At 34.6% G+C, this 26835-nt stretch overlaps 1 protein-coding gene across 1 annotated transcript in view; it reads right to left on the reverse strand.

The window, feature by feature from the left end:
• Positions 1–26835, reverse strand: part of FMN1 (formin 1) — a 128762-nt gene that overhangs the window by 16048 nt on the left and 85879 nt on the right. The window contains exon 13 of the mRNA XM_009081544.1: positions 21083–21175. Coding sequence (XP_009079792.1) covers positions 21083–21175 — 93 coding nt within the window. The remainder of the gene's footprint in view (positions 1–21082; positions 21176–26835) is intronic.

The following is a 26835-nucleotide window of genomic DNA, read 5'->3' on the forward strand; positions in this document are numbered from 1 at the left end:
AGAGCCCTCTATTACAGAATGCTCAAATGAACTAGTTAAATGGATTTCCTTTTCAAAAGATGGGCATTCTCTACTGTTGAAAACGTGCACTGAGCTGGATACTCAAGCAACAGAACTAGTTTTTGTTGATCAAACCTTCTTAATACAGTGGAGCAGTTTCACCTGCAGTGGAATACCACATGTATAAAACAATACTAACATGGAAAAGGTATTCCTACTCCACATTAGAATAATTCTGTAAGTGCTAATGTTAATATAAACAGAATTTGGACACTTCTTTATACAAAGATAAAGAACTGTATCTTTTTTGCTCAGTCTGTAGGAGTGCATTGTCTGGTTGAAATACAGTTACAAACATGAATTCACAGACAAGGCCACTGAGAAACTGGCCCTGAATGACTTCATTTCATTATAAGGTACTGACACAGACGTTTGCACTACAGTAGTTAAAAACAATTTTTAAAATGGATTACTTCAGCACATTTGCTGCTAACAAAACAAATTAATTTCAATTTGTGTTTCCGTACATTGGGCAAGAGTGTTGAAGACACTTTTCCAAATTATTTCAGTATGGCAAATAACAAGAAACAATGTTGTGTGCCCTTTGTAAGGAAAGCAATTAATTTTATAGCATTAGATACTCCATCTCAAATCCTGGTTGCAAGACAACTGCAATTGAAATAGATAGAGCAGCCCTGATTTACTGTATTCATCTCAGGCTTCTGAAATTCAGCTAAAGTAACCTACTATACTTAATTCATTATTTTCACAGGTCTTAAATATAATTAACAGTATAAAATATAGAATTCTGATCATCATGTTACAAGGTTAACTACATAAGCTGAACTGTCTATAAAACTTTACACTTCATGATTACATTAATAATTTCTTTCTAGCTGTTAAAGGGATGAAAAATTAAGTAAGGCAAATTTCCCCACACAGCTACATTCACAGCTGCAGCAGAAATTGAATATCCCCAGGTGCCTGCACATGAAAAAGAACAGAATAACTAACAAGGACAACATGCTGATACATTTATAGTTAGGTGGTAAGAGCTGACTGATTGTTTTTTGATCTTGTAAGAACAGAATAAGGAAAGATAACGGAAAGAAATTTTAATTTGTTATATAAAGTTAAAAAAGGTGACTTTTAGGAAGGAACACACAAAGTTTACTTTCATATAAGTGTGTGTGTTTGTGTACCAACAAAAGGAAAAACAGGAAGAAAACACCTGTATTATGTGGCAAACAGTATTTTCCATATTTTAACTGTAAATATGCCTACCTAGGTATTCTTTAAAAGCAATTATTTGAAATTAGATGTTGAGACTTGTAAAGAAAATAAATGAACAACTCTATATAACAAATTCTAAGCTATCAGGAATTACAAACACTGCATAATGTGTAAGACAAGAAACCAGTGCAATTCCTAATTTTCCATAATATATTTAACAAATCTCCCACTCAGCATTTGTAATATTCTGCTCTTTTTCTCCTCCTCCACAGCCTCCAGTTAGTGCTGTTAGTAAAGGTTTCCATAAACCACTGTATTTTCCTTGAAACCCCACAGTCAAGATATCAATCCTTGCCTTAATTTGTGGAATTACTGAAGGCAATTAAAATGAATTACATAAATGAAAGAACATATTTCTTTTTATTTCTCTGGCAACGCCACATTTACTTGCATAGAATTTTCTTTTTGCTGAAGTGGGATCATGCCATTCTTTCATCCTTAGACTGTATGTTTGATTTTGGTTGCCTCAGTTTCCTCGAGAATATCATTATACCCATACTCTACTGGCACAGGGATTCAGCCAGGCTAATATCCTGCCCCTGGCAGGCACTGAAGCAGGTGCTCAGTTATAGTTATGGACCAGGACAAACATACGATCCTTGAGTGTTCTCTCTGCCTATGAGGTTCTGTAGTTCATACAAAATGTTTACTGCACTGAGTGTTATTTTAATGTAATTCTCAATGGACTGTCTCCCAAGAAGTTGCTCATTCTCTACTTAAGCTTGTATAATTCCATGAGGTTTAATAAGGTGAAGTGCTGGGTCCTGCGCTTGGGTTAAAGCAACTCCGTGCTGTGCTACAGGCTGAGGGAGGAGTGGCTTGAGAGCTGTTCAGCAGAAAGGGACTTGGGGAGTGCTGATGGGCAGTCGGCTCAATATGAGCTTATAAACAGTCTAGAACACTTGTCTTATGAGGAACAGCTGAGGGAGATGGGTTTGTTTAGTATTGAGAAGAGGCATCTCAGGGGTGACCTTGCACCTCTCTACAGTTATCTGAAAGGGGTTATAGAGAGGTGGGGATGGTCTATTCTGCCATGCCTGCGAGGACTAGAGGGAATGGCCATAAGCTGAGCCAGGGAAGATTCAGAGTAGATATTAGAAACAAAGTTTCTGTTTAACTGTACTGTTCGTCAAACACTGGAATAGGTTGCCCAGCGAGGTGGTGGAGTCACCTAGAAGTGTTTAAGAAGGGTCTGGATCTGACAGTGAAGGATATGGTTTAAGGTTTATGGGTTACAATGAAGTGCTAGGTTAACAGCTGGACTTGATGATCTTAAAGATCTCTTCCAACCTTCATCATTCTATAATTCTACATGCTTTTTAACTTCCTAACCTGCTGTGGCAAGTGTTCTGTAGCCTAACTACAAGCAGCACATTTTGTTTGCTTTGAAATGGACACCTCTATCACTCTCTTGTGTCCGAGAGAAGCATGATTCCAGTGAACACTGAAATACAGTGAGTATTGGCATAAGGTTTTTGATAAGGATGCTTTTGAAGCAAATTTCCTTACTGTCCCAATTTACTGAGCACTGATTTGGCTTGCAGGTAAGTTTTGGTGCTTGTAAACTAATTTCATTAGGAGGGAATTAAACAGGAAGCACCACAGCAAATACACTCCAATACTTAATCAAGACAAAATGATCAAAATAACGTTTGAGCCTTCAGACAGCTTTGAAACACATGAGGTGGAGATGTTCACTTCAGATTAAATATAACCCAAAGCTTGAATCTCTACTGTAAACACACTGGCCTTAGTCTTCGCTGCTTCAATCTGCTGACCCAATCATACAGACCAACTTGTCCCATGATGTTAACTGTAGATGTTCTATCTTACATGTATACAGATTACATACAGGTCCTTTAAAATTACTTCCCATAACCTGCATTTGGTATGGACATACTCTTCCCTCTGGCCTTTTGAGTCAGGTTTGACCAGCACTGAAAATGACAGGGAACTGTCAAAGGCAGCATTTCCTGTCTGGTCTGACATCTAAATGCAAGTTCTTAGTAAGTTCTACTGTTTGGATTAGTCCATATCCTGAATAAAATATTGAATCCAGTCCTGTAAGAAGCAGACAATCTTAGTCAATTTAACTTCTTTGAATATAGGTAAGAAAAACAGGATCAATTAAGAACTTGTATTTCTACAGTCATGAGCTTTGAAAGGAAAACAAGTATTTAGAAAATATGCAGTTCTAATTTGCAGTAAGAAGTAATTTGTAATACAGCTACGGACTGAAGACCAGCCATTAGTCTTACTCGTCTTGCTATCTGTGTCTAGCTCAAAGAATAAGATAATAAATGATCTTATGAATTTGTCTTATGAACCTGAGATGTTTCTGATGACTTCTTTTCCTGAAAAGCAGAAGTGAGCATTTGAAGATTCATGATTCTGTAACTGTTTCGTGAGTGAAAAAGTGCTAAAGTGAAATGGTAAAAAATCCCTCAACTTATTTCTTCTACATATTCTACTTGCTGAGGATGGAACAGCATGCCAAATACTATATTGAAAATGAGAAATTACCAGAAAATATTTAACAAGTCTAATATATGCACAGCAGGTTCTGGTTACAAAGGAACCAAGACCTCTTCATGCATCAGGTTACTATGAAATAGTTCCCTAAAGAACAAAGGAAAGGAAATACTGGGTACTTGGCATAGACTGAAAATAGATCAGTAACTAACAGAGGCAAGCACAGAATGATGATGCACTAAGAGGTGGAAGACAATTGAAAAATGGTAGTCAAAACTGCACAAAAATCTCACAGGTACTTCTGACCCTCTAGTGAAAATTTTAACATTCATTGAGTTTGACTAAATAAATTTGCTGGTATTTCTCACTGACCTGAAATATATGAATGCATGTAAGAAGGATAATCCATACAAGTGTCCTGATCTAGCTGTACTCATTATAGCGGTTTATGTTTCATTCTCTTCTTATTTTCAGAATTGAAAGATCTGATGCATAAATTTTCTAAGCATGTTGAAGCAATGCCAATCTTCAAAATTAAGAAAATATTTAAACAACTAGCAGTTAAGAACTCTTAGCTTTATACTCTGAGTTAGTGTGAGTCAAAAATATATGTTTCAAGAACTTCTAGAGACTGGTAAATTATAGGTTTTTCTGTGGGAAAACCACCCTAAAACAAGGCATTTGATTTATTTTGCCTCAAGGAAGGAAATACGTATTTTCTGACTCATATCTTCCAACCAACTACAGTTAAGATTAAGACAGAATCTAGGATAATACATAGACAAAAAAATCCAACCAATAACCAACCTTATAAGCAAATAACAAACACAACCAACCAACAAACCAAACCAAAACCCCTAATGACATTCCTCTTGCAACTTTATAAAGCCTGAAGAGACTGTTAAAACAGTGACAAAAGTTTATTAAGACATTGCTAGGCTCACAAGAACCCACCTTCCTTGTTAGTCAAGAGTACAACCTCTTAGTTAGGCATGTTAAAATGTAGCCTAAACATGAAACCCATCCTAGAAACACACTAACCACCTAATCAGGGGTTGAGGAAGAAAAGCATATCCCCAGAGAGGTTCAGATGGGTTATCTTTTTCCAAACTGACAAAAGTCACATTCTATGACATTACTGAATAAGGATAACAAGCAAAAATAGACCTTATTTTCCCAATCTTTTTAAAGCATGAAGACATGCCACCCAACAGAGATCCAAATCTCTTAGGTAATATTATTGCTGATATCAGCAATTGGGCATCAGAAGTTGAACCCAGAAGACTCTATGGCTTAAAGTATACAAGATGTATCTCCACCCTCAGGTCCAACTGTCATGCAAGGGAAACCTTTTAATAACCCTGTTTAATCAGGGACGATGCAGAGTAGAAGAAAAGACTCAAAGGTGTCTTTCTAGGTGGGTAAAAAGACTACAGAGGTTTGTCAAAAGCAATACAGAAATTCTCTGATTTTGTACAAAATCCTGGACATGTTCAAACTCGTATGATACTACACTATAGTAGTAAAATGACAAGCAGGATAATAGAGGCTTGGACTTAGCCTTCGCTTTTGGTTTCAATAAATCCGTTAACAGTGAGACTTTCTGAATAGACTTAATGCTTAAGAAATTCGTGACTCAGGACTTACTGGCCTACAAGTAATAGCATGGAAACCAAACTTTTCATAGGGGTGCACTTGCGATCACATGGTAGACCTTTTTGCTGCCAAGAACTATCATGAGCAATCTAAAGTGTGCGTTCATATGGGTTGCTATTTCAGAACCATAGTGGGTTGACTGCAGCCAGTAGCTATGCACCACACAACCACTCTCACACTTGTCACCCCTTTAATCTTTTCATTCTTTGTGTCTTATCTGTCTAGAAAAAAATAGGGCTCTGCATAAAAGGCCATGAATAGAACAGATTGCAAATATAAATGAATAATTTTTATTGTAACACATGAAAATACATTTCAATACCTGACACTGCCAGAATTTGCTTTCTTGAAATGTGAATTTTAAAGGAACAGAAACAAAATTAATAGAATCTTTTAAACAAATTAAAAAACGTCAAGTGCAAATAAACAAGTATTCATGAATATATACACATGAATGCAAAAGAATGTAAAAGAAGAAAATCTTATTTTTTTTCATTATCAAACTGGAGTATGCTGTATTTTGAATCCATGGTTTGACTAATAAGAACAAGTCTGGAAACTGGGATTTTGGAATTGTTATAGACATGGGAATTCAATTTCTAATTTAGTATCTTTTGCTAATGGGATGAAGTTTTACATTTCATACAGACTGAATCCAATTCTAGAACTATTTTACTTTCTGAAAACGTATCATATAATAGAGCAACAAAGAAATTCTTAGAAATTAGGTACTCACAACAAAATTTTCTAATTCAGACATTTATACTTTTCATTCTAATTATTGAATAAGCTTTATCAATAATCTTAGGTGTTTTGCAAATTAGGATGTTCCAAAAATTCTAGAGAAGTTGTGTATCTCAATCTAGGAAGTGATATACTCCAGAAATATCTATCTGGAGCTATATATAAAACCTGAAGCCTGGAAGTCATACATAAATATTTGATTGAATGACTAATATAGCTTTCTATTACAGTATATTAGAGTGCAAAAAATCCCCCAAGCAAAGGATCTTACACCCATGAAGAGATCTTTCTTCTATGCTGTCAGTTAAACAAGAATGTCTGGGAGCAATGGAATCAATGAAACTTGGCTTACTGTGGATCTGTATTTTAAAGCTAGTTCCCAGATGGATTCATTAATGTTTAATTAAGGGCTGAGTTCATGATACAGCCTTTCTCTCCCTAAAAGGCTAATAGGGTCACTCCTGTCTACTTAGCCACATATTTTTATTGAGATTTTAAGAGCTTAATATTTTAGGATCTCTAACCCTGCCTCATTTGGTCAAAACTGGCCAATGCATTAAAAATTATTGGCAGGGGAACAATCAGCAGTGTGATAACATAAGCCTTGTTTCCTTTACCTCTTCTTTAAATTAGAAAATATCAGATTTTTAACATGGAATTTGGCTATGCAGTTTTTTTAGATGGTTTAAATACTGGTAGAGACATCTCAAATCCTTTCAAAACAATCTTCAGAACACTTGCTGCCATGAGGTCTTAATCATCCTTCCCTGAAACAGTCCTAACAAGTTTATTTTCCTTTGCAGTGGTACAAAAGTTGTTTTTAACTAAGAAACCCATATTCAATGATGAAAATGTACAAAAATTTCTATAGTACAAAGAGTTTCTGTGCAGTCTTGGAAAGCTACTTAGTAAGTTCCCCACAAGTTATCAAGAATATTAGTTACCAACCTGTATTTTAGGTACGGGTCAAGGACTAATTAACTAACATTTACCATACACAAACTGTTTAATATTAGATTTATCATTTTGAATGTTACAAAACCGTAACAAATTGTAGACACACACAGAGAAACAGAACACCAGCAGAACATGCTCAAACAACACATACAAGAAAGTGTTTATTATCATAGGTAATAAAAAAATCTAGGAAATTATATTTTCTTTTAAAAGTGATAATGCTGTCTACAAATGTGCCAGAAAAAGTGTTGAAGGTCATTTTACCAGAACATTAAAACTAATCATGAAGAAAAAAAAATTATATTTATTTTCATAAAGTCCTGTATTTCTTAAAATATATGTTTCTTAGTATGGTGCTTTTATTGTAGTTTGTGAGAGCGGATTTTTAAATTAAAGCCATTTTTTTCACTTAGCTTCAATACAAAAGGGTAATTATATAATTATAACTAGGACTAAGATTAGTCTTACTTTCCTGTGTTCTGGAGTCATTAATTACAAAACAAGAATTAGAATTACATTTTTCAATTTATCCCAATTAAAGTATTCGAAACTGCATTCTGTTAAAATGCAATCAAGCCATTAATCCCTCATTCTTCCACACCTGGGGTTCCAGGGAATAAATTTTTTTTAAAGCCTATTTGTACTTAAACACTACAGAAATATATTCTAATTCTACTTTTGTTCTAATGAATTCTTATAATGTGGTGGTCTAAGTCCATATTAATCTTTGTCTAAATATATCTAAACAGTTTATGGAACTGAAAAATTAGTTCTAATCCTTTCAAACAGAACACAGTTAAATCCAATCTGTTCTGTGTCTGGGAAAACTCACTACCCAGATTATCTGTAACTACAATCTCCTTTTGTAAGCAGAAATAAAAACTTCAAGGATTGGCATATTTTTATACCAAGGACAATATTTTTAAATAGTTTAATAATTATTACAAAAATTGAGAAATAGGAAGTCTTCTCAAAAAACAAAGGAATATTACTTTGATGGTGAATCAACACCTAATCTGGTGGGTAAAGAATTAATAACTATACGAGTATAAATAAACTGATTTCAGAAAAGCTTGTGAAATTTGTGGCCTGAACACTTTTAGGAGAGAAAATCCACAGCAATGCCTCCTCCTGTGGAATGATAACAATGATTTATGAAGCTCAAGTAATTTCTGCTGATTGAGCTCAGTCAAGATTGGTTTCACATGATCAGCTAAAGTACAGCAATACGCAATATGTAGTGGCCCCACATGTTTGAATGCACTATGACATGCTTTTCTAGGTGATCCAATAGATGGGGGTGGGGAGTTAAAAGCTGCTACTTTGTTTTCCCTGCATTTTCCCCTCATTAGGATACACTCCTCCTGCAAAGTAAGCCACTTCTGGTGGTCGGGAGCAAAGTTTTCATTGTAAATGCACAGCAGGATAGTGGCAAAACTGAGATTAGTTCTCCATAGATTTATATAGACCTTTCTCACTGTTGATTGCTTGTACTGTTTCAAAGGTGTGTATGTTGCCTTTTTTTTATTGCTGGTTACTGACTTTACTCTAGCATATGGTGGTTGGCGCCATGACACAAAGTGAACATTTTATACTAGAATTAAAGTGGGTATTTGACAGTTTCTGTCAGAAAGTTCAGAGCAAAGAATTTGTGAGGCAAGATTTATTGCATATTTTATATGGGACACATCTGTTTCTTTGTTACGTTTCTGTTTAAATAAAAAAAAGCAATGAAGGTTCTTTAAGAAACAAAGACTGACAATAAAAAGCATGAACAGAAAAACTACACTATTGAGAACGAATTTAATCATTCTGACCTTCAAAAATGTGCTGCTTGGAAGTATGACAGCCACTAAGATGGGGGAAGAGAACTTCAAGCCCAAACTGATTCTCAAATTTGCAGCTACCCATATTTAAGGGTAAATCAAATCAAAATGAAAATTAATTACATCCAAGTATTGGTATCAGATTTTTAAAAGTATGCAAAATATTAATGCAGTGTTTTCCTACTTTTTTTAGCATCAATAACTGCATTTTAGTGATGTGAAATGTGCCAAATGAACAGTCCTTGTTTTGAAAATTTCTTGTAAAACTATAGGTCAGTTACAAGAAGATATATAGTAAACCTCTCCACATTTATCTATTAATATCATTTAACCTGATATAGTTTGGCCTTTAAAGTTCAATGTTTTAGTCTTCTTCACATCTGAATCACAACTGAATTTGAAGAGCACCTTGCAGGATCTTGTTCATGAAAAAAATTGTATGCCTTATACAGGAAAGAAAAAACTTTTCAATTAAACTATAAATTTTTAACCAACAACCTTACTGTTTATAAAGATTACTACTTAGTATGAAGCCCTAAGATTCAGCTTGAAATTTAAACATGTAAAATTAAACAAGTACAAAAATAAATAAAATATATTGCTCAAAAATCACGTCTTTATGAAAAAGCATGCACATCTTACTTGACTTCTACTTAACACAAGAATAGGAAAATCACTTCTGTTGGACTACATACATTCTACACAAATAGTTTTGATAAATAGTTAAAAATGCTTTTAATACAAGCTCAAAAAATTTCAAAAAATGTAGTAATTTCCGCTAAAAATTCACAAATATTTGTCATATTATTTCATATTCATGTAATTAATTCTTGCTGTTAACTCAAAGTTTTTCTACATCTTTGATTTCTGCAGGAAAATTTGTCTATTAGTTTGAAAGGCCTGTAATATGAAATAAAATGTTAAAAAGAGGCAGACTTGGACCTGCAATATTTCTCCTTCCTGCCAAATAAAATACAGAATACTAACTTTAAAAACTAGTTCATTAGGATTATTTTAATCAATGTTTTTACAAGAAACACCAAACTATGTTCAAATACAAGACACAGACTTTTTTCTAAGCTTGTCTTCTTTGTGACAAACACATAGAAGAATACATTTTAAAAAAGTATCTCTCAATTCTTAAATAAAACCTCTACTATTCTCCTCATGGGGAAGGGATGACAGGAAAAGATGTATGACACATTAATCAGGGCATTTAATTCATTCCTTGAAAGCACAGATACTACCATGATGAGAGAATTAAGAGTATCTACAAAAGAAAAAAATCTCATGTTACCTTAACTTAAGACTGGGAAAATAACAAGAGTTGCTATGGCATCTACCTGATCTATTTTGTTGTTTTACAGCTTGCTTATTTTATCTTGAACTCTATGCTGGCAGCATCTGGATTTTTTTCCTTGCTGTGGATGTAAACATGTTTATTCTCATATAAAAGAAGAGGATATGAGTATTAGACAGGACCAGAGAATGTGAATGCAGCAGCTAAGCCCATCACTGCAGACTTTCTGCTCACTGTACCTTTAGGCCTTTATTATTACATTATTGTTTATGAGCTATCTATTTTATGCAATAATAATAGTAGGTCTTCTATTAGTAAAAGAGTTACATATAATTGTAGTGCTAGTTGACATTTGACTACCATTTTGTTTTGATATTGCCTATTAAAAACCACAAAAACTACTTCTGAGAGATAATAACAAATCATTTGTATCTAAATTACTTCTGCTGTAATAAAATAGTCATAATGATCTTAATTCCTTTAGTTTTGATCTCTATTAAAAAAGATAGTCTCGAATCAACTTCAAAAAATCATATGCAGGTAAAAATAATAATATACTTTGGAATTTGGTTCATCTGCATCTATAATCACAGAATATTCTTTAAATCAAATATTTAATAGGACAACTTTAAAACATTTTTGGAAATATCATAGAAATACTGGAAATACCTTTTAAATTCGAAAAGAAATTTTAAATGTACTTCATTCACGTCAAAACCAAACCGGTGTCAAATTACATTACCATGAAAAATGACTGGAATTTAAAAGACAGGAAAATCAAAGTTCCCCTACCATTATTTCAAATAGAAACCACAGAATTAACTCACCTAACTATGCTTGTGGAGTCTTTGTCCTAAGAACTGCTTAACTGCATGTAAGGAAAGAATCCCTGATGTATAAAGTTTAATAATCTTTAATAATCTTTAACATATATCCAACTCCCATTCAAGTCAATGCTGGGTCAGGCCAGCAAACAAATTGTAAATATTTACTGATAAACTGTACTGAGAACCTCAGGACCCTCTATGATACCCCGTTCTGCTCCAGAGATGGCAACATGTGGTGAAGGGAACTTTCAGACTGTAAGACATTCCCAAGATGAAAGACTTCATACACATGCTTTGTACAAACAGTTATACCCTAACATACACTGTTCAGTAGCTGAAAAGAAGTCCTTTGAGAAATATTTTTAGACATTTATGAAATAGCTGACTTGGGACATAGTTTAGATAGCTGAAAAATCCCAATGCTAAAAAGTCTGAATTGATTTACATGATATGAAAGAAGTATTGTTCCAATAAATTTAATATAAACATCTCTTAAGAGAAATAAAACTGATTCCTCCACCTCTGTCAAGGTGTTCAAATGCAGCACTGTAAAGGCTCTTTGCAGGACAAAGGTACATTTTAAAATATCTTGCCCTGGCATCTGAAGTATTTAGGCACAAAGATATCACAGAAATTGCAGGAGAGGATGAGTGATGATCTGAAATCAGACTTTTTTTTACATTTAGAAGTCTGCATTTTATCACAGCTGTAATGACACAACACTGTATAATCCATGTAGTTTTACTCTGTCATTCCTCAATTTCGAGAGCTTAGTAGCAACATGGTGCTTTGTCCTTCAACTAGCTTCAAAGCTCTGATAACTGTGCTATGAACATTGTGATTGTTATTTTTGTTCTCAGAACAATGGTCCTGCTACATCCTGTTCAACAAGCTTGACTGTCAAATTTAACTCTTCTTCTTAGAAAGAAATTTCCTTCTGATGCCTATTTCCTGTCCTACCTGAAAGTTTTACCTGTTCTCATTGATTAAAAAGTGAATCAGATTTTACACCATAACAGAATCTAATCCAGAGAGCTCCAATTTCTTGATGTAATTTTCAGCATCTATTATTTTTATCAATCATGCTCAAAAGCATTAAAACAGGATATTCATGTGCTTGCACAGGTACAAAATGTAATTCAGAAACAGCATTAGCATACCAAAATTGCAAAAGTCTGCAGAGAAATTCTGCATAAACACATATCAGATCAAGCATGTTATTGGCATAATTAGTTTGTATTATCTGGTAGCAGTGAAGGGTATTTTCAAGATTAATAAAAAGACTATGGTGTGAAATTACAGAGTACAGGGGACAAACAAAGGCAAGAGTGACCAGCATGACAGTAGGTATTCTGTGGATCTCTTCTATCCAATCCTTTTCTCTTCTTGACTCTGTTCTTTCCTTGGAGTAGTATCTGTGTCTAAGTGCTTGCTCATAGGATATAATCTAAAGTGTGAATCAGTGAGCATACCGATTTTCTGCAAGGGAAGTTTTGACACTTACTTCACTGACTTTTTGAGTATCAGCACAAATAGTGCAAGACAAGGACGCTCACAGCAAAGCAAATCCAGATAAACTGCATGCTAGTGGAGTTGACTGGGAGTAGAGAATAATGACACAAGAGGAAAAGTAGATAAACAGGAAATCATGCAGGAAATTCCTAAGAATACAATAAAGAAGAAAGCAGCTGCATTAAAAGAAAAGCCTAATAGGATCCCTATGAAAAACCAACATACATAACCTACAGTTCTGTTTACCTCTGTCTATGATATAGACACTGGAAGAAATCCAGCGGAATTGAATAGAAAATGGAGGTTATAATGAGAATTTAAAGAGAATGCTAGACCCCAGACAACTGATAGTGGTTACAGCAAAGCTATGAGTTATTCTAGGTATAGACTTTATAACTATCATATACATCTTGTTTTTGTCTTAAATCAAGGGTATCAACAATAGCATTCGTTATGTCACTCAGTTGCTGTTAACAGGAAATCCTTCTTTATCATGAAATGCCAGTGACTTTGCAGCAGCCAGGGTATAACATAATCAAATTTAAAAGAAACTGGAGGGAACCGTTGTCTCTAAGAGATTCTCTCCTTGTCTTCCAAGAGAGGATGACACTGCATTTTCAATTACCAATTCTTCTAAATTACATTCATATTACACATTCTAATGGAGTGTAACCTTCCAATTTTTACAGTGAGTCATGATATAGTGGAACTGGTTATAGGAATTTGATGTGTATCTCCTTCAAAAATAATAAATTGAAAGTTTCCTGAAAAGTCATAGCTGTAATTACATCAATTTTCAGGACTCTGATGCTGGTAATTCTTCTGGTAGTGTAGGAGGAAATACTCATTTCAGAGCAAATTCTTGTTCTTTGAATCAACTCACTGTCAATATTGCATTAGTTAAGAGGCATATGGATGCAATCACATTCCGGGACAACTTATTTGGTGTCTTATGGACCGAGGCTATAGTCTAACTATACAATCTCAGAGTACCACAGCAATAAGATTCTGTGCTTTGCAGACTCATGCCAATTTATGTAAATCACTCTTTCATCTGTTTAAATACAACAATCTTTGAGTGATGAAAACAGTTATGACTGTCACAAACAGTTTGAAAGATTAAAGTAATTCTGCTGCTGGCATATAAAACAGCGTTCCACAGCTAAACACAAACTTTGCCTGGTCTGTAATGTCATTGCTGGGAAGGATAAAAAGTTTTAAGCAAACATTATCACTGCAAGGAAGTATGACATATTTTTCATGTTTGACACTGGACATAAATATCCTCCCACACTGTTTAATGTGAGAATTGCATATGTGTGGCAGAGGTAATAAAACATCTCAGTGAAAACAAATGAAGAGAAAAAAAGTTATGATAAGCAGAACAGAAAATAAACTTTGAAGTTAAAAGTCTTCATATTTGTACATTTTCACAAAAGGAAGAACCAGTATTTGATATGCAGAATGGATAGTCACAGAATCTGCAAAAGAGTCTTATGCCTTGTAGAACTGGTTACTGTACTGAGATATGTTTTTTAGTTGACAGAAGCAGTTTCATAATTGCAGGTAAGAAAACCAGGACAACTGTAAGATCCTTATAAGTGCTATTGCTCTTATGCTGTTGTTTACAGACAATGTTTTAGTAGGCAGCTGTTACTGAAATTCAGTGCTCTTAAAAGTTATCCTTGATTTTCTTGACTTGTTCAGCATTAAAACATTCAAGAGCTTTACAAATAAAATGGAACACAAGTACCATAATCTGATACGTAAATTAAAGTAGAGGAGCACTACACTAGTGGGAAGACAAGTATGTGTCTTAATTTCTTACACAGTTTTAAAATATTCTTCTTGGGGAGCAAAGCTGTAACTTTGTTGCATAGAGGCAAGAATTTGAAATAGTTCTCAGAGGTTTATGATACTTGGGAAGTCATTACAAAATAACTCTACCAAACCGCTTTGAGTAAGAACTTCAAACATCATTTCTGTATCTGTCTTAAATACAACAATATTATATTGTAACACTGTTAAAGGAAATGAGTTCCAATTTAATTTTCTTCTGTGACCGTATTAAGATTTATAAGAAGTATGTCCTGTTGACAGTAAGAGAGAAATAAGAAATATTATTGCATTGTGAAAATGGCACTTAGAATATATATAATAGAATCTTGGAGTATTCTGGACTTCATGATTCAATACTACTACATGATATTAACAACTAACATCCTGCTTTATACTTCATAGACCGCTTTGATAGAAAAGCATCAGTTTTGAGTGGAAAGACTTTTTCCCCTGTAATATAATAAATTGTACTGTCATCTTCCTACTTTCAAAATATGTACAGGGTTATAAACTAATGAAAGAAGGTTGCTTTCCCTGGGTTAATACAGTAGGTGTTACTAGATGAGAAGCATAAATGACCATGTAAAAGCACCTATTGCACAGAAACAACATCTAAAATAGAACATTTATGTACCAAAGAACAAGTAGGAAACAACATGAAACTGAAAGTCTGCTAGCTGCTAGCCCTTATCATAGGATCACAGAATGGTTTGGGTTGGATGGGACCTTAAATATCAGCTACTTCCAATCTCCATGCCTTGGGAGGGTTAGAGCAACTAGACCTGGTGGCTCAGAGTCCCATCCAAACTGGCCTTGAATACTTCCAGGTATGGAATATTCACAGCTTCTTCAGGCAACCTGTTACAGTGCTTTGCCACTCTTATAGTAAAGAATTTCTTAAGAGCTAATCTAATCTTACCCTTTTTCAGGTTAAAGCCATTTCTCCTTGCCGTACCACTACATGCCCTTGTAAAAAGTCCCCCTCCAGCTCTCTTTAGTTACTGGGAGGCTGCTGTAAGGTCTGCCTGGAGCCTTCCGTTCTTCAGGCTGAACAGCCTCAACTCTGAGCTCCAGCCCTCTGATCATCTACATGGCCTTCCTAATAGAATTTATTTCTTATTTTCTTTCCCAGTGGACTACCCCAACAATCCTATGTGGTGCATTCCAACAGGCAAATGAGGAAATGTGGACAAAATCTCCCATTCCGCACCATAAAAAGTGCTTTAGACTGGATGCATGCCCAGGTAGCTACTGCAGTCTGGCTAAAATTATTAAGAAGAATCACTCAGCAGTTAAAATCAGATTTGTGGACATTTTCCATGTGGCTGCTAAGCTTGTCTGAAAAAGATACTAGCTCCTGACATAATGCTGTGGTGACTAGCTTGGTCTATGACTCTGTTTTCCTATTGCATAGTCCCATAGACTGCAGTGTTGACCTTTTATGTAACATACAACATAGAGCAGTTGTAGCAAAGCAATAAATTTCACCAATGTTTCCTAAGTGCTAGGCTAGAATCCTCAACATCGGACAAATTCTTTTACTTTGGGATTAATCTCAACAGATTACTCTATTTGAAAAATCCCTTCCTCTCCATCTTGCTTGTTACCTTGGACACTTAAGTGCATCATGCGCTTCTCCCACATAGCTTTGGTTTCCACTGTCAATGAATTTCAAAAACTGTTGTCTTGACATCAGACTACTTGCTTCCCAGACTCTGCTGTAAATGAAATGAATTCTTCTAATAGCATGGTCTTCATCATCTAGATGCCTATTATTAGAGAAATGAAGAGAAGTTGCTATCCTCTTCCTATGCTATGAAGCATAAAAATTTTTGATTTGCCCATTCCAGTATATGAGGGAGAAAACCAAGCCCAGATCAAACTTTTAACATGTTTTCTGACCTGGACCCGATCAAGAGGAATTTGGGACCAGATTTTGCAAGATCCTGCATGAATCTGTATTATGCATTTCCACATTTCTTAAAATGGACAAACAACCGTCAAAATAAGAAATAAATTTAATTAAGGTTAGTCACCTAATCCTCTATGTTATTTACTTTCTGGTTTGTATTATTTTTGAGAAAATGCACAAGGAGAATAAAATACATTACGAAAAACTAACACAAATGGCTGCTGGCCAGCAACCCTTCTAGTAAGCTGCACAGTTGCAGTAACCAAACTCTTTCTTGTCAGCTTTTCAAAACAGAGTATTTTGCATCTTTCTTACAGTTGTCTTAACTATTTTGATTTTTTTTTGTGTGAGATCATTTAATTTCAAAAGTGGAGCTTTCTTCCAAGTAATTCTGAGCAAGAATATAATAAATTAATGAGCATTCCAAATGACCCATTAATTTCATGATTTCAAAGGTCTTGCATATCATGGCAATTTAAATGGAAAATAATTATGAACATATTTCTAACCCCTCATACAGTAATTCCAATGGAAATACAGTAAATGTATATTAATTTATAGTAATCAATAGGTCTCCATATTATAGTAAAACTATTATATTGCATATAGTAAATTAAATCTACTAAAGATTATTTCCACTTTGAGAACAATCTAAATCTTTTTCAAAACCATGGGCACATCAAATACAGCTAATGAAGCATTAAGACAGTTTACACATGATGTCTTTCAAGTGGGAATCACAAGGTACTTGACAAAGATTCTTTCACCACAAAAAATAGAAAGAAACATTTAACATTCTGTCTACCAGAAAAGTGAGGAGCTCTTTGGAAAGGATATTATCCAAGCCTGCTAGCATCACATGTAAAGCAGCTAAACTGGGAATAGAACCCAAAGCCTCTGGCACCTAATTCCCTGTTGCAGAAACTGGGTGACATTACATTCAGTCATACAAAACAGCACTGGCATCAGCAGAAGTACAGTTTATCCCCTGTAGCATTTTAGAATGTCAGTCTCCATAACACTATCAGTGTTTTTTGTTACAACACAGCAAGTATTAGATTTAATTGGTATTAATTAATAAACACTTCAGTTTAACCAATTTCTTTCTTCTTACAGTACTTCCAACTTAGCATTGACTAGAAATTATGGGAAATTGCATGTGTGAGAAAAATATATATGAGTTCCATCCCTATTTTCATGACAGAAATTTCAGAAAAGCATCTGAGTTTTGGATAGTTGCTGTGAGCTAGCAGAAAGGTAACGGACAATTTTTTTCTTGTATTTGCTTAAACCAGCCACAACTCTGTTTTAAACAAGCAAAAAAGCAGATATTTATTGGATGCTCAGTTTTATCAGTTAACTCCTAATTTCAGAGAAGCAGCTGAGTTTGCAGATGTATATCTAAACTGAGCCTCTAAGCATTTGTCCAATGCCTATTCTAGTGCCATAAATCATGATGGGTTTCTGTGCTATATTTACCGATCTTCAGTGTAGAATGTTACAGGATTTCCATTTTAATGCCACAGAAAGTACCACCCACCATTATAAAGATTCAAATCAATCAGGTGATGGATGGAGAAACAGGGCAATAATTACAGAATCTAACAAGATGAGAAGTTAAATTATACAAAATCAAATGTGTATGGTTAGATACCATAAAGCATAACATTATAATGCAAAATGAGAAGAGGAAAACATAAGAAAAAAGTGGACAAGTAAGTAATCCATGTGGTTTTGCTCTCTCTCTAGAAAATGAAAGAGCTGAAACACTAAAAAATGTCCATAAAATTAAACATAAAGAACTCATTGTCCCAGGACAACATGCAGGAACGTATCCTTTCTGTTCATCTACTTTTTAAAATATATATATATTATTTACACACATAAGGATAAAATTTTCTGTTACACTGACAAAGATAACTATATCTCAATTTCCACATCAATAGGCATAAACAGGGTAAATATCTGGAAGAATATATTTTTCTATTGGAAATGATAATACACAATAAAATTGCAATTTCATCTAAAGCAGAACTAATCTTCCTCCAAGATCAACTGGGTATTTTTATCATGTTCCACTCATCAGAAAGCAGGGTATCTCAGCTTTGCAAGAGAAACCAAGTACTGTGTTGCCCCTATATTTTGAGACTGTGGTGATACAATTTGCTATTCCCTCTGCTGGTTTTAGCTGAGGTGGAGCTAACTTTGTTCATAGCAGCTTCAATAGTGCTGTTCATTGGATTTGTGCCAACCAAGATGGCACTGATAACACCTCCATGTTTTAGCTACTGCTGAACAGGCTTGCACAGCCTCCAGGCCTTCTCTATTTCTAATGCTGACCCCCAGAAAATATGCTGCGGATGCACAAGAAGTTGGGAGGGGTCAAAGCTAGGATAGCCAAAGGGATAACTCATATCATATGACATCACACACAGCAATAAATCTGGGAAAAGGAGGAGGAAGCAGAGGAGAAGTTCAGAATTACAGTGTCTGTCTTCCCAATATGTGGCTATGCATGACGAAATCCTGCTTTCCTGGAAATGTGAAATTTAGAAATACTGTGGCCACCAGGACTAGGGAATTGATAAACCCCCTGTGTTTGGCACTGGTGAGGCCACACCTTGAATCCTGTATTCAGTTTTGGGCCATTCACACAAGAATGACATTGAGGTGCTGGAGTGTGTCCAGAGAAGGGCAACAAAGCTGGTGAAAAAGTAGCAAAAGTCTTAGGAGGAACAGCTGAGGCAGCTGGACTTGTTTAGTCTGGAGAAAAGAAGGCTCAGGAGGAACATTATGGCTCTCTCCAACTACCTGAAAAGGAGGTTGTAGCCAGGCGGGGGTTGGCCTCTTTTTCCAGGTAACAAGTGATAGAACAAGTCTGCCAGGGGAGGTTTAGATTGGACATTAGAAAAAATTTCTTCACTGAAAGGGTTATCAAACATTGGAACAGGCTGCTCAGGAATGGTGATGGGAAACACCATCCCTGGAAGAGTTCAAAAAGTGAGTGCTTAGGGACATGGTTTAGTGTTGGCAGTGTTAGGTTAATGGTTGGCCTTGATGATCTTAGAGGTCTTTTCCAAGCTTAACGATTCTGTAATTCTATGAAATGGCTGAACACCTGCTTACTGATGGGAAGCAGTGAATGAATTCCTTATTTTGCATTGTTTGTGCATACAGGTTTTGCTTTCCCTATTAAACTGGCTGTATCTCAACCCATTAGTTTTCTTTCATTTATCCTTCCATCCTTCTTTCCCTCCCCATGGAGGGGGAGCAAGTGTGGTGCTTAGCTGCCAAGTGGATTAACCTCAACAGCCCTCAAGAGATCCAGGGTGTAGTAAGAACTACAGAATCTGTGATATGATTGTGGAAGACACTATTTGGTTAGGGTCTTGGCAAGACCTGGGAAAAACTGAGTTATTACAATACTTTGGCAAACTAGATCAAGAAGCATGCTGGAGATCATCTCAATCTTGATGCTATTGATAATCTATAAGTGGAAATTTCCAATTAAATAAGTTAGAAAAACAAAACAACTGTCCTGCAGTGACAAAGATTTCCACTACAATCTTTTGTGTTAAAAGTTCTGTGACAAGGAATTTGCTGCTTTAATACTTTCCAAACACACCAGCAGCTAAAAGAAAAATTATATCAAATAAATACATCCATTGAGCTCCATGGCCTAGGAGAAGTGTGAAGGAGAATATTGGCTTATTTAACACTACAATTTAACAGGGACTGCTACTTTTGAAGCATCCTGTTTTCACTTGTCAAAGTATTTAATATGATAGCCTCATGAAATAAAGTTATTAAAAAGACATTAGGACAATCTTTATAAAAAGGATTAAGCCAATTCATAAATTATTACAACAATCTGAATGATCACTAATAGTAAGTAAACACTCTGCCTGGATTAGTAGATTCAGATAGTTCAATATACTTCTCAAACAGTAAATTGTTAAATTGTTCACAATTTCTATGACAAATACATCCTCTTTGGTAATAGAGAATTCTTAACAATAATAGAGTTGTCAGAAACACAGAACTTACTCAAGTTTATCCAAAAGGTCTATACTTCTACAATGGGATGGGGGAAAATGTATTCTTAAATGTTTTGCACAGCCCCAGAAACAATGGTGCTGGCAGAAGCAGGTGATGAGGAACACATAGTCTGGGAAATAGGAAGGATCAAGTCTGTTCTTTTCAACAATAGCAGCCTATATTTACATTTTCTTGAATTGATGATCAAATTTTACCTTGGGTTTCACCCATTGTCTCCAGACTCTAGCCTGGTAAATCACTTTTTTACACTTATTTCTGTCTCACACAAGACAAAATCCTTAAATCTGACTAAGTCAGTTCATAAGCTCACACTATTAATAAAAGAGGCCATTATGTCATGTATGTGGACATAGTCTGAAAGAGAATTCTAGTATTGAGTAAACCTGAAGCGGTATATTCCCTCTGATAAATTTGGTCTGTGATGAATACACTTTTCATTTTGCCTACAAATAAGAATAAAGAACAAAGCAGAAAATAATCAATGAGAAATGGGTGAGATCAAGGGAACTACTATCTTTGACAAGTGATGTCCAAGATCTGTGTAACATATTAACATATTTAGCACGTTAGGAACACAATCCATACGAATTTTCAGAGGAAAGAAATATGTAATGCAGATTACATTATGCATAACTTTGTAAACCACCGCACTGTTTGACAATTTTTTTTTTCCAGATTTGATTACCTTTCTGGAAGAATTCCTCTAATTTCTCCTTGAAGGGCTGGAGATGCTCTTCAGAAGACTCTCTGCAAACTAACTTCATCTGCTTTTCAGAGGCTACAAAAAGAAATTGAGACAAATTTGTGGCATACGTAATCAACCAGAAGTATATTTCAGGACTGTACAAGCCTACATCTAAATTAGTCACCTGAACTTACTTTAGAGGAAATAAATAAGCACTAAGGAATCCATCAATTACATTGAAATAAAAAATACTATTCTAGCATACCAAACAGAAAATTCTATGTGTTTAAAGCGTGGAATTTGTCTTTAGTATTGACTTTCTCCTAAAATTCCTGCAATATGCTAAGGCTTGCTACAAACACAGCCTGCCTCACACAATAATTCTAGATGGTATATTTAAAGCTCTAAACTTTGTTTCTGTCATGAGTGGAGGATGCCTTGTATCTGGACTGATTTTAATCAATCAATCAATGCCAGGCATTCTATACTCAATAATTTTTTCCTAAAACAGATGCAGGAATTCAGCTTTACTTAAGTATTCAAACTCCAGACCATGGTATGAAATAGTAGAAGTCTGTAAGAACGTGAACTTACATCTAAATGTAATTTGTTTACTATTTAATTTATCTGCTATTTAAGAACTGATGCCATGCCCATTTCTAACGAATTCCATTTTTTTGGCCAATGAATTTTAAAATTCCTAGAACTTCTAGTAAACTTCGTAGACTCCAGTATCCCACAGTAAAGATGAATTGAGACAGATAGAAATAAAAATGCAATTGCCTTCCATTTAGCAACTGAATTTATGAACTACTACAAGATTTTTTTCCATAACTAACAAGAAATTAAATTTAGATGAAAACCTATTTTGGAGTTAAACCGAAGACTTATAGTGTACCTGCATGAACTGTATTCCCACCACATTGCTACTATCATTATGTAACTTAACTTACTGCAGTAAAAATTAATACAGTACTGTGGAAACAGAAGCTGAGAGTGTGTAATTAAAAGTCACACTAATTTAAGTGTGCAGTGTAGTGAAAAAAGTCTATGGTAGGTTGAAAACAGATGCATACATTTTATTGTATAACTCATAGTGTGCCCATAATACCCTTGGACCATTAGGACTTACTAAAAAAAACAGTTTTACAATTGAGATCAGAAATACATTTGGACAATTCTTTTCTGAATTTTGAAAAAAATGGATAATTTTGAAAAAATACCCATTCCCACCTGAGAGTATATTTTAATTTAGCAACCCTCCATGACTCATGTAGGCTGTGTACTATGATATCACTGGGGAGCTCCAGTGCTTAGTGAAATGGCCTAGCCTACAGTCTAAGTACACTTTTAATCTATGGTCTTGCAACCTGCAGCATATGACAAACCTTTCAAACTGTTTGAAGAAGTTAATGGATATTTGATCGTATGCCAGATTATCTGGCAGAATGGAACATTAATTTCAAACATACCACATTTATTAGTCTTTTATTAGCTGCTCAGTTATGTCTTCAATAATTTAAATTAAGCAAAAATCAGAAATCAGTGAAGTTTGTATGACACCTAAAGATAATTTTCTTATAATACATGCTGCTTATCATTAAAAATTTGAAATTTCTGTGACTGCTATAATACACTGATTTAAATGTATATATACTTAACATTTATGCCTGTAGAATTGGAAAGAGATTTCAATCAAACAAATTGTAGCACTTTATTTTGGCACGCAGCAGACATTAGAATTTTATAAGTGGAAAAAATCTACCAAAATAACTGACTTCTGACTGAAAGTCTGAACAAAGCAGCAGGTACAGGTTTGTGTTTTTTCTTATATAAACAAATGTACAGAAAATGATATGAGGCAGTATTTAGAAATTAGTTTGGATAAATACAAAATGACAAAACTGTAAAGTAGTACACGATATGTTCAGGCATTTAAAACACAGTAAATGCACATGATTATTAATCATGCAAAGTTGCAACGATTGAAAGCCAAATATTATTTTATAATACTTAGATTTCTATAAATCTATACAGAATTAGATTTCTATGAATATGTATTATAATAATATGCTTATAGCTACAGTAGTATATAAACGCACTGTAATACACTCTAGAAAGGCATTTTCCCAAACATAGCGTTGCTAATGCATTGTGCGAAGTACCTAAAGCTTCCTAGATGCTTCCTACAATCTTTAATAACACAAAATTTAGAAAGGTTTCTTAGACATGTCCCATGTAAATATTTAAATGACCAAGACTAAGATGAATTGTTTCTAAATTCAAAAGAAAGTGCATATAAACCACCTTCAATAAATTTTTTAAATTGAGATGACTAACAGTGAACCTTAATCAGGTGACAAAAACTATATGAAAATATGGACAAGATGTACCAATGTATAGATCATATAGAAAAGAGCAGGTTTGGGTAGTGAATTCTTACGAAGAATCCTAACATCCTTATCAAGAAAATCAACATTTGGCATGAGGAGAGAGCAAGAGTAAGAAGAAAAGCATGAAAATGAAGGGAAAATGAGAAAGATGACACAGAGTAAGTGAATCGGGGTGCTGTCTAGAAGTTTGAGATGATGTGAATTGAAATGAGATACCAGTTTCAAATGCTTGAGATATCTTGAAACAATGAAAGCGCAAGAGACAGAAGGAAAGTAAATGCTGGCTGACTGAAAATTTACATTAATGGAAAGCCTTAAAAAGAGATCTTTGTACGATTCTCTCTGTTGCTGATATTTATCTAGATGACATCTATCTAAAACTAAAATCTATCAATTTATTTCCTGAAATTCTTTCAGATAATTGCCAAAATAGACTGAAGGGCTCTGAGAATGTTTTAGCTTTGAGTTAACGGAATCAAGGACACAGGTGATGAAGTGGAAATTTGTTAATCACAGAAACAATGCATTTGCCCTACACTGCTTAGTCCTCCTTTAACTGACTGAATTTAGGTTAAACTTCCTTCAATAATCTACACTTTTGGTATACAAACAGAAAGGTATCAGGGCAAGTAAAGGTTGTAATAATGATGAAAGGTTGCCATACAACTCTAGGACCAATCTCAGATCTATATAACATAATAAAAATGTTTCTGGTAACTGGTATTCATGACAGGAGTTTTGTTCAGTTTTTTTGCTACTCAAAAATTCTTAGAAATGAACATGTCATGCCAAACATTATACAAAAAACCTAAACCTGAAAAGTCCAGTTATTTGCTTTAATTATCCTGGCTAAAATACTATAATATGAGTGAGAGAGCATTATAAGAATTCTTTGTATCTTGTTCTCATATTCACTATAGTAGAAAGCCTTTCCATTTTGAAAGAAAATTATGTCAGCAAAGTTTTTGTTGGAATGATTCTGAGAATTCTATTATGCATTCCTTCTTTGAAATAAATTCTGAAAAGCTGCTTTCTGAAAAACTGTCTTTCTGAAATTCTGAAAATCTGAAGGAATGCTGAGGAATCTGAAGGAATGCTGAGGAATCTGAGAACTAGCACACCACACATACACTTCTCTCACCATCTCATTCCAAAATAATCATTTGGGAAAATAAACAACCTGTTTCACCATTACTCAGTTCAAACTCTCTATTACTGCAATAAACTTAACCTTCTTTTCTTTGGTATATGCTGTACGTTAGTGAAATTAAATGTAATAGGTTACTTTGAAAATTGTTTATTTGTAAATGAGCTATTGCAGAAAAAAAACAAGAAAGAAAGAAAATACAAGTGTGCAATATTATTTGAAAGCCTTTACAAATTGCTGGATGTACATCATGCTTCACCCACTACAAATCTTGGCCACAGAAATGGAAAGCATTAGCAAAGCATTAAAACAAAGCTGGAAACCGCTGATTATCAGTTTGCCACTGTCTTCAGATTTAATGCAATACTTGGCTCAAAAAGTTCTTTAAAAATCCCCAATATAAGTGAAAATATTTACAAAATAGAATGTCTCTCACTTAATGCCTATTAGGCAATAGTCTTTTAAAACTCCACAGACCCCTGTAAATCTGTCAAAAGAATCATGGCCCATAAACAAACTTTCATGTAAAGAGTATTTCAGTGTCAATCAGACAAGATTTGGAAGTTTTTAAGCACCATTTTTAAAGTAACTGCAAAACCAGAAATAGTTTAATGTTGATAACAGTAAATTACTCACCAGAACCCACCAGTAGCATTTACAGCAATCATCCTGACAGCAAAACCAAGTATCAACACCATGAATTTCTATAAACCTGTCACTGACACTATCCCCCATGAGTTATGCTGTTGGGAAAGCTGCTAAACCTCCCCCTGCTCCTGTCTGTTCAGAGCCTGGCAGGTTATACTGCCAAGCTTGCTATTTTCTTTCTTACAATGCAGGCAATATCTTTTACAGGAGGGTTACTATTTGGTAACTCTTTCTAAGAACCTTTTCTCTTTCAAAGACCAATTGGATCCATAGTACTAATGAATTCAATGTAGTTAGGGCTAAAATAGCCCCAAATTTCTGTGTGAGACAATCCATGATTTTTTACAGTGCAGAAGCCTGTTAGACAACTTGGGCCCATATATCCAAATAAAAATTTAATTAACTTCAGATAAATTGCATAAATTTAAATTATCCAGCAAGTGCCATACAACTATCTCACGATTTAGTTTCTTTGCTTTTGCTTTATTAGATTTTCTTACTTGCAAAAAACTTCCCAAGCTAAACAAAAAGTTACAGGAGGTGCATGTTTACCCTTTGAACACTGTTGTATCTGGTTATATTCTGGTTATATGCACTTAGATACTCCTTTTCTGGAGTTACATACATAACATTGTTAGCTTCACACAATCGATTCTATTTGCGCTATCTACAGTTCTTGCTCTTATTTATAACCTTGAATGTAAATGCTTCTTTTCAGACAGAATTTTAAACAAATATGCAGAAGATTCACCTTGATTCTTTGGAGCACATGATAAGAAGACAACTTCCAACTGCTAGAAGGTATGTTGCTATCGCCTCAGAAAAGTTTCAGAATATTTTATTTGCGCTTTTGGACACACATCTCAATGATGGTAACATACTAAGGATCAAGCACTGACACCCCAGCCAGGTTGACTAATACAGAGAAGGAAATGCCCTGAAGTGGGGTGTGTGGTCTTCTGAGGCAAAAGTATCTCAGAAAAATGTAACAGAGGATCAAATTGTGGTAGGACTCTGTTCTCAAGCTTCATTTTTATTGTCCTAAGTAAAGGTGGGCAATTTAATGCAAAAAAGTATTAGTACACACTAAATACACCATTCTAATTTATTAAGTGTTTGTATAGTTACTATTCTGTGAAGATATTTCCAGCTAATTCAGAAGGTGAAATATGCCTCTATGTCCAATTAATTTCTTCTCGCATTAATAATTCAGTTTTCTTAAAAAAATATTTCAGATGATAGAAGCTAATAAGTAAAAGCAGAAGTTCAGTCTTTGCTTGAAATGCATTTTCCTCATGACACACAGAAACAAGTTTCTTTTAGGTGTTCGAGCTGTCATGTATGAATGAGACACAAAAACATTTCAGTGATAAGTCCTAAGTTGTGGAAAATGAACTAATTGAATTAGTGGCATAAAAAAACACCCTGTAAAGTTCACCTGTTCAGAAGCCATGAGTCAGACATCTTGACAATTCTCACAAGTCTGGTCAAATATTCTGGCTTTGTCTTTTGAGGTGGCTTTGCTTATTTTAAGTTTAACAACATTTTGAACTTTTATAGTTGGT

This window comes from Acanthisitta chloris, unplaced genomic scaffold (genome assembly GCF_000695815.1).
Source record: "Acanthisitta chloris isolate BGI_N310 unplaced genomic scaffold, ASM69581v1 scaffold8529, whole genome shotgun sequence".
NCBI classification, from domain to species: domain Eukaryota; kingdom Metazoa; phylum Chordata; class Aves; order Passeriformes; family Acanthisittidae; genus Acanthisitta; species Acanthisitta chloris.